At 42.1% G+C, this 13,382-nt stretch overlaps 1 protein-coding gene across 1 annotated transcript in view; it reads left to right on the top strand.

Moving 5' to 3' along the window:
* LOC147122253 (MAP kinase-interacting serine/threonine-protein kinase 1-like) overlaps positions 1–13,382 on the top strand; it is a 75,611-nt gene that overhangs the window by 14,237 nt on the left and 47,992 nt on the right. Inside the window, 3 exon segments of the mRNA XM_085983178.1 lie at positions 7,979–8,076; positions 9,566–9,645; positions 11,403–11,476. Of these exon segments, the coding sequence (XP_085839304.1) occupies positions 7,979–8,076; positions 9,566–9,645; positions 11,403–11,476 (252 nt within the window).

Below are 13,382 nucleotides of genomic sequence, written 5' to 3'. Positions count from 1 at the left end.
GTACTCCAGATTGTGCCTCACCGAGGCCAGTTACAATTTCAACATCCCCATCTCCCACTTGGTCACACTCGTAGCTATACATCCCAACAATTTATTTGCTTTCTTGATTGCCTGTGAACACTAAAGTGATAGTTTTAATGACCTATCCACTGAAATCCCCCAAACACTTTCCTGCTTTGTTACCTCCGCACTCTACTATGCAACATGCACTCCACAGTTTTACTTTTTCTACCAAATCTCTCTGACCGTTGACTTCGCATATCCAAGCCTCTTTTGAATAGTGTTCTTGCCACTGCACTTAATTTGGTGCCACCTGTGATGCCTTGGACAACATTCTATCCTGTAAATCATTAAAAAAATTATAAATAGTGACCCCAACTCTAACCCCTGTGGTACTGCACTGGCAACTGTTTTCCACTCTGATACCTGTGATATTGTTTACCTTTCAGCTATATGTCAATCCATCCCAATTCTTGTGTCTCCTGTGAATCAAGTGCATTTTGAGCAGTCTGTCATGTGAAACAGTATCCAATACCTCCTGAAATCCGAGTAGATCATATCTATCATCTCGCCCTTGTGTATCAGATCTGTAATTGGTCAGACACTTGACCTTCTGCTTGTGTAAACCATGTTAGCCTTCTCTAATCAAACCCTTCCTTCCAGATGATTCCTGATCTCTCACCAAGGTCTTGAACATTTCCCCGCAAGCAAGGCAAGGCTTGCGGGCTCATCCCTTGCTCTCGCCCCCTTTTTTATTAAAAAAAAAGATCTGGGACACATTTTGCAACATTCCAATTATTGGCATTTTACTTGATCTAAAGAGTTTTGAAAGATATTGGCGAGCGGATTTGCAATTTCCTCGGCCAACTCCACCAGCATCCTTCGATTGAACAGTCAGAGCTTCGAGCCTTTGTATTATCGTAAGCTTCCAAAACTTTCTACTATTTCTTGTCTTGTGATACTAAGGGTTTCCAGCCTTTTCGCGCTCTCCTGCTCCCCTCAGCATCTCTTTCGTCCCCCTCTCCCCCATGGTAAAAACAGACAATAATGATTCCATACTTCTGCCGCTTGCCTGTCCTCCGATATCACCTCCCCACTACTCCTAGTAAAAAGGTCTAATGTCTTTTTGCATCCTTCTCTTGCTCCTGCTTTACTTACAACACCTTGTTATTGCGCTTTTATATACGTCTGCTATATTATTATCATAGTCCCTCTTGTAACTTGGCATGTTCTGATGTTCCACTGCTTGATTTTATAGTTCTTTGCATTGGTTCCTTCTCTGTACAGTCCAGAGTTATTATATGGTCATTCTTTTTCCCTAATGCTTTCTATGACTTGCTGTTTTATCCTTGACTTTCATTTGGGATAAACTGGCTCAGCAGCATCAAAAAATATCTCCTTAAAATCATCCTTACTTTCTCTCCACATCCCTCCATTAAATAGTTATTCTCTCCTCTTCATCTGCTTTCTCCTAATTTCAGCCTTGACATTAACAACTTTCTGATCTCTCGACCACAAATGTTCCCTTACTTCAACTTAGCTCATATGCCTTTCTCATTAATTAGGAACAAATCCAATATTGCCTCCCCTTGTTGGTTTCCTTAGCTGTTTAAGAAAAGATTCTTTAAATACTTGAATAAGTTCCTTACTGAGACCGTGACACTTTTTTTAAGGACATAACTGCTGCCAACGAACCGGAAGTGCTCTGCACATGCGCGCTGCCGGTCCATCACGGGAGCAGGTTTGTTAAATTTTTTTTTTAAAAAGCCGGGAAGGGAGCAGGCTCATTAGCATGATCGTTTTTGAAAAAGCAGGAGCATCATGCTTCCGGTTGTTGGAGTGCGCAGTACGCTTCTGCACAGCTTCCGGTTCGTTGGCAGCAGTCACTCCGTTCTTTTTTTAATAGAGACATAGAAGATAGGAGCAGGAGTAGGCCATTCGGCCCCTCGAGCCTGCTCCGCCATTTAATGAGGTCATGGCTGATCATCCAAATTCAGTACCCTGTCCCTGCCTTCTCCCCATATCCCTTGATCCCTTTAGCCTTAAGAAATATATCTAACTCCTTCTTGAATATATTTAATGAATTGGCCTCCACTGCCTTCTGTGGTAGAGAGTTCCACAGGTTCACCACTCTGGGTGAAGAAATTCCTTCTCATCTCAGTCCTAAATGGCTTACCCCTTATCCTTAGACTGTGACCCCTGGTTCTGGACTCTCCTGCCATCGGGAACATCCTTCCTGCATCTAGTCTGTCTAGTCCTGTTAATTTTATAAGTTTCAATGAGATCCCCTCTCATTCTTCTAAACTATAGTTAACATAAGCCTAATCGACCCAATCTCTCTCCATACATCATTCCTGCCATCCCAGGTATCGGTCTGGTGAGTCTTCGCTGCACTCCCTCCATGGCAAGAACATCCTTCCTCAGATAAGGCGACCAAAACTGCACACAATACTCAAGGTGTGGTCTCACCAAGGCCCTGTACAACTGCAGCAAGACATCCTTGCTCCTGTACTCAAATCCTCTCGCTATGAAGGCCAACATACCATTTGCCTTCTTAACCACCTGCTGCACCTGCATGCTTACCTTCAGCGACTGGTGCACAAGGACACCCAGGTCTCGTTGCACTTCCCCTTTTCCCAATCTATTGCCGTTCAGATAATCTGTCTTCCTGTTTTTGCCACCAAAGTGGATAACCTCGCATTTATCCACATTGGGCAGATGCATGGCAGATGCAGTATAATCACCCAACCTGTCCAAATCATACTGGAGTTTCTCTGCATCCTCCTCACAGCACACACGCCCACCCAGCTTTGTGTCATCTGCAAACTTGGAGATATTACATCTAGTTCCCTCGTCTAGATCATTAATATATATTGTGAATAGCTGGGGTCCAAGGACCGATCCCTGCGGTACCCCACTAGTCACTGCCTGCCACTCGGAAAAAGACCCGTTTATTCCAACTCTTTGCTTCCTGTTTGCTAACCAGTTCTCTATCCAAGTCAGTATCTTACCCCCAATCCCATGTGCTTTAACTTTAATGACCTACAGCAGTGAATAATTTTGCGGTGATCAGTAATATATTTCTATCATTTTTAACTCTTTGTATTAGACTTGTTTAATGTGTCCCTGTGCTATTTCCCAGTTCCTTCCTGTTTGCAATGTTTCAACTTGCCCTGATGAATAGTGTGACCCCATTTTTTTTTTCCTATTTCAATCCTTCCTGAAGCATACACAGCCCTGCAGATTTGTTCCTCACTTAGCCACTTTTATAAGCCAGGTTTTAGTAGCTCTTACAGTATTTATTAGCTCCCTATTTACCATTGCTTCTAGCTCATTCATTTTATTTCTTGTACTCCTGGCATTTATGTAAATACCTCTTGGATTATTCCTTGCTCTCTTGCAAGATTCATATGCCTCCTTCCTAATAATTGGTCCACATTATCTTCTCTCCCTGCTTCTCTGGGTTATTGATCTTATCTGCTATGAATCATTGGGCGAAGAATATAAACCTCTCCCTCTACATCAAGTGTGGAGCCATTCATTGGCCTGCCTAATCTGTCTACCTCTCTAATAGGCCCAGCAAGTGGCATAGGAAGTAAATAATGAATACATGAATAATGTAACCGGGATGTAATACAGTAATCTACTTACAGTAGATAGTCTTTTATCCAATTCAAGTAAACAAAATAATAAAAAAAGAAATCTCGACTCTACAAACTAATCTAATATTTTATAAAAACAAAATACTGTGGCTGCTGGAAATCTGAAATAAAAACAGAAGTTGGAAACACTCAGCAGGTCAGGCAGCATCTGTGGGGAGAGAAACCGAGTTAACGTTTCAGGTCGGTGACCCTTCGTCAGAACTTTCATCTTTTTGTTTCTCTCTCCACGGATGCTGACTGACCTGAGTTTTTTCCAGCATTTTCCGGTTTTATTTCAGATTTCCAGCATCCGCAGCATTTTGCTCAAAGGATCTAACTTCAACTGCCAACTTCCACAATTGTCTTAGATTCTAGATTTTAAATATTGTGCCCCTCAAACTTAGAGTTGCTGCCACTTAATTGCAAAGGAACCAATCCTGACGTTTGTATATATTTGAAAATCATGTCAGATTCTCTCAACCCTGTTACCAGGGAGACCACAACAAAAAAAAACCTTACAGTATTGTATCAGGTCAGGCCACGTGCGCCACTTTAGCTTTAGTGTTGCTCAAACTTTTTGTAAAATGATTGAGCTTTAAAGGGGAAATTACCACAATAATGCTAGACAAAGCACATTCAGAATTTGCGGTGGATAGTAACGGCGAACGAACAGCGTTCACTGTTATTACCCCATTGAAACTGACCGCAACTTCAGGATTTAGCGCACGCGCATCCTAACGCAAAAATCCTGACGTTGCGGTCATTCATTCACTGCTCCGAAACTGGCTGCATTGTGGACCCCGCCCCCACAGCCGGCAATCCGTGTAACCAGGGAAGTCAGTGAAACTGATAAATTTGGGTTTTTCCGTGGTAATATTGCTGTTAAATACCCCATTTAAAAATTAGACCTTGTTGGATTAGGTGTAACTGTGATTTTAATAGCATGTTGACTGCTAAATAAAGGTTATGGCCCTGAAAAACTAATTTTAATTTTGTGGAGTGTCAAATTCCTCCAAAATGATGAATTACAATTTGTAAGGAACTTCAAGAATTTTTTAATTTTTTTTAAAGTTTGTTCATATTTATTTCAGGTTTACCTTTTCCCCATGTGAGAGCCCCAAGCTTTGTTTTGCTCTCTAACATTTTTTAAAAGTCAGAATAAAAGGAGCTTCTTCACTTCCTGGTTCCCTGTCTGAGAATTCTGCATTATGATTGGTTGCTTAGACAGCTAGTTGACGTCACAGCAGCTCGTGTTATGGAATTCCCACTAAACTACACTCTTCTCAACTGCACGTCGAAAAAGCCAAACTCCTCGCCAAAGACCGCAAGATCTTTGTGGGCCGCTTTCTTCGAGGCTAGCGGTGAGCACCTTTTGCTTCGCTGCTGACTGCAAATTACGGGCCATCTTGTCTCCGCTATCCTATCTTCATTTTTTCCGAAATTCCTTTTCGAGGACCTCCATTCTACTTTAGCCACGTTGCTGATTACCTCTAGTTTTTCCCCTTCCCATCATAGGATCATAATTCACCCTTTTAGTTAAGTCCTGAACTCTGGCACCTGGGAAGCAACATACCGTTCTGGCCATGCTTGCAAAAGATTCTATCAGTTCTTACTATAGGGTCCCCTACAGCTAGAGCATTGTCTTTAATCTTATCTGTTCCTTGATCCCTTTGAGAGCAACTAGCTGCTGCCCTGTCCCACATTCTTTTCCACCACCAGTGCTGAAAATATATTGGACAACTTTAATTCTACAGGTTCCCACTGTTTCTGCCTGCTTTTTATATACGTAAACAAGAATTTGAGTCGCAAGGTCTCGGAGGAATGTTGGATTGGGTTTACTGCCATCTCCGCTGATATTTATATCCATCTTCCCACCGATTTTTATCAAACATTAAGAACAAAACCAAAAAAAAACTTGAAAATCAGTAAGTCAAAGAGACAACATCAAGCTGCAACACTTTGACACAAATGAGCACCAACATGATTCTGGAGTTACTGGGCTTTCATTGCAACTGTTCTCCTATACCATTTTTCAGTATGGCCATGGAATGTGTAATCCAGGGGGCGGGGGTGACATCAAAATGCATGCTGATTCACAAAGCATGGAGCACAACAAAAGACAAACTAAAATGACATGATCAAATCTCAATCAAACTATTAGCTTACTATTTAATTAGTCCGGATAAAGGGTAGTCTACCTGTAAACCATTTTACAAGATCATGAATTAAATGCAGATGATGAATAAGGCCATTTGTCCATCTTAGTTCCTAGTGCATCCATTCAAACAATTTAATTTTCCATCCTCCATTTTAGTATTCAGCTGTGGCGACGGGGTATTTTTTTTTCTTGTACTACCCTAAGCAGAAATACAATCCATGTGATCACTCTGTGTGAAGAACTTACTGCCATCAGTTGGAACCTGTCAGAATTTAACCTAAAGTACTATTTCAAATTTACCTTTCCTATCTTGTATACCTCTGAGTTTCAACATGAAAAGCTCCAAGCTTTTCCTGGATTTCTTCAGAACTCAGTCCTCTGATACTAGGAATTGGCCGCTTAAATCTGTACCACCTTGAATGTCTTCCTTGAACTCGGTGATCAAAATTGGACACCGTGCTCGAGGTAGGTGCTGATCAGAGCACTGCACATTTTTAACATCACATCCAATGTCTTGTACTCTGCTGGTTTACCTATAAAATTCAGCATTCTACATGCTTTGTTAATTGCCGCTCTGCAAGCATAAAGACACCTCTAATTGCCAAGGGAGATAAATCACGTGCCTTCCTTTTTCTAGTTCTGACAAAGGTTTGACACTCAAAACATTAACCTCTCTTTTTAGATGCTGATGAGCCTGCTGTGTTTTCCCAGTACTTTCTATTATTTAAAGGTGATCACATGTTCCTGGTGAGGCACTCTAAGCAGGTATCTGATCTATCCCTTCGGTTTCCCTTGGCCTCATTCTCCTGGCTGTTGCTCACTCTTGCTGCTTGCTGATTTCTTTTATTCTCTCAGCTTTGGGACAACACTTAGCCTGCCTCATTGTGAAACTGAAAGGAGAGCTTAAGGCATATGAATATCTTCTTCTTAGGCAGTCCCTCGGAACCGAGGATGACTTGCTTCCACATTAAAAATGAGTTTGCAGGTGACTGATTAGTCCAATGCGGGACCTACAGTCTCTGTCACAGGTGGGGCAGATAGTGGTTGAAGGGGCGGGTGGGTGGGGTGCTTGGGTTGACGTGCGCTCCTTGCGCTGCCTGCGCTTGGCTTCCGCTTGCTCCCGGCGAAGAGACTCGAGGTGTTCGGCGCCTTCCCGGATGCTTCTCCTCCACTTTGTGCGGTCTTGGGCCAGGGATTCCCAGGTGTCGGTGGGAATGTTACACTTTTTCAAGGAGGCTTTGAGGGTGTCCTTGAAGCGTTTCCTCTGCCCACCTGGGGCTCTCTTGCCGTGTCGGAGCTCCCAGTAGAGCGCTTGTTTTGGGAGTCTCTCATCGGGCATGCGGACAATGTGACCCGTCCATCGGAGCTGATTGAGCGTGGTCAGAGCTTCGATGCTGGGGATGTTGGCCTGAGCAAGAACACTGACGTTGGTGCGCCTATCCTGCCAATGGATTTGCAGGATCTTGCGGAGGCAGCGTTGGTGGTACCTCTCCAGTGCTTTGAGGTGCCTGCTGTACATGGTCCATGTCTCTGAGGCATACAGCAGGGCGGGTATCACTGCTGCTCTGTAGACCATGAGCTTAGTGCCGGGTTTGAGGTCCTGGACTTCAAACGCTCTCTTCCTCAGGCGACCGAAGGCTGCACTGGCACACTGAAGGCGGTGTTGGACTTCGTCGTCGACGTCTGCGCTTGTTGACAGTAGGCTCCCGAGGCATGGAAAGTGGCCCACGTTGTCCAAGGCCTTGTTGTGGATTTTGATAATCGGGGGGCAGCACTGTGGTGGGGGCAGGTTGGTGAGGGACAAAGAGGATGGTTGCACCTAAGACATCAACAACATATTATGGAAAATGGCATTCAATTTTGATGGGTATGTTTCCAGTGCATTGTAATGCTTGTTACTATAGTTGTACCTGAGCAAAGCCAGGGGTCAGAAAAGGCTATTTGGCTCATCAAATTTCTGAAAGTTTAGACTGGGCAATAAATAGGCATTACCTGCATGTTTTGACTGTTAATCTAAGCTATTCCATTCCTTTCCAATTATTTGTGATTGGTTAAGCTCTGACCTCATTATGATTAGTTCACTATGATTTCCCATGATAATGACTTGTTAAATGCACTGACAATATTTTGACCACTCTGAAATAATGATTGTTTATTAAATCATTCATTGCATCGGCAGATTTGTACAAGTTGACCGATGAACGATTAGGAGAAGGAGCCTATGCAAAGGTCCAAGGTTGTGTCAACCTGCACAGTGGAAAAGAATATGCTGTAAAGGTAAGGAGCAGAATAATGTCGCTGCTACTAATGGGGGATATATTACTAGCAATGGAGGACATGGCTCCTGAAGATTGTCACAGTTTCATCGCCCTGCCCATATTGGAGTTATTTTACTTTCTTACTCCTGGTTGTTGCTTGTAAATTATTTTGTGTAGTGGCACAATTCATGAGTCCATGGAGACTATGTCCTTTGATTTACAGGATGTGGGTTTTATCCTGGAGTTTTCTGACATGGCAAGGTCTGGTCCAAATAGGTCATTGTGGAGATGCTGAATAAAGCTTGAGGAGATCGGTGGGGGGGGGGGGGGGGGGGGGAATTTGTGCAGGGATGTTACCTGTATTAACTGGTTCAAAGAAGCATTGCCTTGAAGCATGACCTCTGTCCACATAATGAGTGGTGTTTGAGGGGATGAGGATGAGGTGATCAGGTAAAACTGATATAATTGAAAAGTTGGAGGAAGGGGAATGAATTGGATATAATGAATTACATTTTGCTGTGCTTATTCACTTTTGGGAAGATAACACATTTTTGCTTCATTTGCTACAACCTACTACACTGTTTTCTCTGGAATATATACTGCATGTAGCTGTTCTCACCAAAGCCACAAAAACCCATGAGCTGGCTCTTGAGAGCCATAGAATGGTGGGCTGGCAACAAATCTTCCTCTTATTTTTTGGGTTCTCTCCATGTGGCTGCCTCCCCACAGCATTGCAGCTGATTGGAAACCTCTGTTTAAGAGATTAAATCTGCACCTCATTGGCCTGGTGCAGCATGTTGATGCTCCATCCTTTAAGCCATTACTCTTGATCTTTGTATTCAATTTTTTTTATTACTGTATTGCAGTATTGATTTAATTCAATCTTTAAGGGAAACTCGTATATTACAATACAAACTCAAAACATTTATGAGCTCACAGCTTTGCTCTGGGGTTGAGTATATTAGACTTTCCATATTCTGGGGCAGATGTGGTGTTTTGTCATAGTTACAATCATGAGGGCTATGAGGACAATTGTCATATAGCCTGGCAAAAGTCTGTAAGCGTAAGAATGTATCCCTGCACTCACCTCATTGTATATCGCTGCTTTGTAGTGTCTTACATTATTCTATAATAAATTAGGTGGAGGATGTCAAACTGGAAAACTGCCATGGGTTAAGTATACATTATTCCCCAGGTTCATCCTGAGACTTATGTTCCTCTTAGTTAAACAGAGAAAATACAGGCTTGCTGAATAGTCAGCACAAAACAGTATTGTATATTTAGCTAGTGTGATTTTCTAAATAAAAACTGTGGTAAATAAGACTTGTATCACCTGATACTGTCTAAGCTTAATGTGCCCACTAAGACTTTCGATGAACTCTCTGTGCTTACTGTGACTCTTGGACCTTCTACAATTGGGAGGGTTGGTCCTGTTCCAACATATGGAAGACCGTTTATTTTGTTATGATTAGAACCGTAATGAAAGCACTTTGTGTTCTCCCCTACAGGTTATCGAAAAGAAGTCTGATCTGAGCCGAAGTAGGGTGTTCCGTGAAGTTGAGACTTTATATCAGTGTCAGGGAAACCAGTAAGTTTCAAAACTGCATTATGGGAGCTATGAGCAGTGATATCTTATGGGACTGATGTACTACTATACCTGACAAACATTAGGACAATCTTAAATAATGTTACTGTAGTAGGCTATTTTATTTCAGATATTTCTCTGACTCTCCTCCTCCTTCTGCTTCACTTTCCTTTTCTGTGTCATGCTTTTTCTGCTACATTCTCCTTTTCTAGTTTACTTATTTTCTTTCTCCTAAGTTTTTCTTTCTTTTTCTTTCTTCCTTCCTTCATTCCTTCCTTCATTCCTTCCTTCATTCCTTAATTCCTTCATTCATTCCTTCATTCATTCTTTCTTTCCCCCTGTCTCCTCTCCCCCCCCCCCCCCCCCCTGTTTATTTATTTGCAGAGTAGAAAGAAAGTGGACCTGAAACAGATCTGATGAGACCAGGCTGGACCATTAACCAAGAATACCAGAGTGTAGGCCCGGGCTGATGCAGCAGTGCGAGGGATTGGGCTAGAGTCATTGACGAAGAAGATCCGAGAATAGGCCAGGGCCGTTGCTGCAGTGGGATTGTGGCCCTAGAACAACTTTGTAAAGTTTCAACTGGTGCAGGAAGAAAAGAGAGTTATGTATGGCTGTGCTGAGGGGAGAAGCTCACCGTGATTGGCTGCAGTTTGAGTTGGTCAGAAAGAACCTAGGCAGACCCATCCCCAGTACCAGCATAATTCAAATTCAGCTTGCGTATTTCTAGAATATGCATTTCAAAGTGGCAGTGAAGGAAAATTCACCAAAGAATGTTCAACTCTGTAACTCCTGTGCTGCTCTTCTCTACATTTCCAATAACACTATTCTGCTTGCCGTAGTGTGATGACACTTTTCAGTGTTTGATCATGTAGAACACCAAAGTCGTCTTCTTGCTACACTTTACCTGGTAAAAGGTATATAATTAAATAATTTTCCATTTTTATACATTACCTTACTCAATATGAAATGCTGTTTACCTTTGTCTTCCACTAAGCCATAGATAACCAGTGCGGGAGCATATCGGCTTCTTTCTGAAAGTCAGAATCTGTAACGTTCACAAATTTTTCTTATCAAGCCAAACCCATTGAACATGCCGATCATATGAACTCCCACTAAAAATATGTAGCCGTGTTCAGTCACTTTAGCTTACAGCAGCAGCAACAGGACTTGAGCAGGAGCCCCCCCAGCAGCGGGGAGGGGAGTAAGCACCTTGCTTACTCTTATTTGCAAATGTGGACTGGGCTTTCAAAATGGTGAATGTTTGCATCAAACCGACAGTTGGCATGTATGACTATAGCATTTACTCATTTTCAGCATTAAATGGGCAAAAGTGTTGTTGGAATCGGACTGTGCCACCATATCTTCCAAGCTTTAACCTGAGTCCCAGCAAAACCAATTTTAAATAAACCTGTTGTAATTTTTGTAGTAGAAACATTATTTTGTGGAGGTTTGAAATTGGCGACCGATTTGTATCTAATGAAGTAGATGAATTAACGCAAGCTGCCATTTTGAGAGTGTCAAAATCTTATACAGGCTGGACCAGAATGAAATGTGTGAAGAAAAGGCCAGTTATATTTTCAAAGGTTATCACTGAGAAACTCACTGGAGAAACATGTGCTGTGAGAAGAAAGGAAATCAATACATGATGATGTTTTCATTTGTTTTCTATTCAATTGAGACAGGAGTCATTTTTTCCCCTGGTTTTATCTTATTTACTAAGGGGTCTGGGGATTTGACTTTATTTCCCTTTTTTGTAGGAACATTTTGGAGCTGATTGAATTTTTTGAGGATGAAGCACAGTTTTACCTGGTGTTTGAAAAAATGCGTGGAGGTAGGTCATTATCTATTACTCCTGCAACAAATCGTGTACTGCAAAATGTTATTGCTTGGCGGCAAAGCGTGTGAGTGAATTAATGCATTGCAGCACAGTAGAATAAGGCATTCCTTTGTGGCCTTTACTTCACTCCCTCCCCATGCACCTAGTAATAGTTTCCAGTCGTGAACTCCTTTGGAAGGAAAGGTGGGTACTTTCTTACAGGAAGGGAAAGGAGAAAAGGTGAGAGCAAATTATTCTGCTCTTGTCCCATCTAACTGTTCAGATGGATAATAAAGATCGCAAGGCACTATTTCACCGGACCAAGGAGCAGCGCTCCGAAAGCGTGTGATTTCACATAAAACTGTTGGACTATAACCTGGTGTTGTGTGACTTCTTATATTTAAAGAAGAGCAGGGATCTTTCTTGGTGTCCTGACCAATATTCTTCCCTTGACCAACACTGCAAGGAACTCCCCTTTCACCATATTGCACTTTAAAGTAATTCATTGTATGTGAAAATTTTTGCGATTGTTTTTATAGTGACGGGGAGCTAAATAAATGCAGCCCTTTCCTCCCTCCGCCCAACCTTTCCTCCATCTGCCCGCCCTTCCCGTAGCAGCAGGTTGTGTCTTGTTAATGAATGGCGCTTACAGTCTGGGCAGATGAAGAAGAGGAGCACATGACTAAATGTTGAGTAGGGCTGAAGGAGACTGTTTGGCCCTCCATAAAATGTATGGTCTCTACCCTCTTCCCACCCCTTGCTCATCACTGCCTCTAACTATGTCTTGAATGATTACAGAGATTTTACCTGCACTCACTTATCTGAAACGCCAATACCAATATTTATCATTGTTTGGAGAAGCAATGACTGAAGCCCGTCCCAAAGTTTTTTTACTTTTATCAACTTGTCCTGCAGCATGGTTTAGCTTGAAATATGGCCTGGATTAACTGTTTTTCTATTCCACTTGGTCTTCTAAACCTCCTGAAGTCCAATATTATTCATTATCTTTCAAGGCTGAAAAGTCTGCTTTTCTAACTTTTCTTCATAACTCAGCCCTCTGCTGTGAGGAATTACCTTTGTGTGCTTTCTCTGCATCACTTCCAGAGCTTGCATTTCTTCCTTGTGCTTCAATGACCTGATTGAATTGTGTTTTCACGGTGTGGTGTGACCAACGTACTATACAGTTTCCATATTCAGCTTCCAGTTGTATCCCTCAACTTCCTCACTGCAGGGTTTATAACTTTTTCTTTTCTTCCTTTCTTTACTTCATGTTGTTTTGTTACTGTTTAGGTGTTTGTGTATGCTTACTAGTGCTAGGTTACGTATTTACCCTGCATGCTCAGTGTTCTGTCCTTAAAGGTATTCCTATTTTCTTAAGTACAATTCTTCCACCCCTCTCACCAGTGAATTTGTTTGAGCCCTCATTCCCTTGAAGTTGGTCCACTTTAAAGTTGTATAGCTCATTATTGGTTTGGTGATGTTAACTTTGACCCAGATCATGTCAACTTTAATTATATTGTGGTTGCTGTCCTCATGGGTGCAGCTACTTCCATTCCAATCTGTGTTGAGATGTGAGGTACTTCTTCTGGCATCCCTAACATGCTGCCAGATTAAAATGTATGTTGCCTCCAGTGACATCCCTAATGCACTAGGTCAGAAAATCGTCATGCATTCCACTTTCTTCTTCAGATTCTAGACCACTTGTGTGTTCCACATTTTATTTGGTTGGTTAAAGTCCCCATTAGGATAACCTTCCTATTTTCACACATCTTCACATGAGGTGTAGTTAACAAAGGCACTGTAGTTATTCAGTACTTCACCCAATGAGAGAACCTGCACATATGTAGTACAGTGCATGGAAGTGAAATGAAATAGTCTACATTTGAATCAGTTGAGTCGTATTAAAGGCAGAAGAGGTCAC

This window comes from Somniosus microcephalus, chromosome 3 (genome assembly GCF_052327205.1).
Source record: "Somniosus microcephalus isolate GS21.2 chromosome 3, FLI_Smic_1.0, whole genome shotgun sequence".
Classification (NCBI taxonomy): domain Eukaryota; kingdom Metazoa; phylum Chordata; class Chondrichthyes; order Squaliformes; family Somniosidae; genus Somniosus; species Somniosus microcephalus.
The sequence above is the reverse complement of the archived record's forward strand: the minus strand, read 5'-3'. Positions and strand labels throughout refer to the sequence as shown.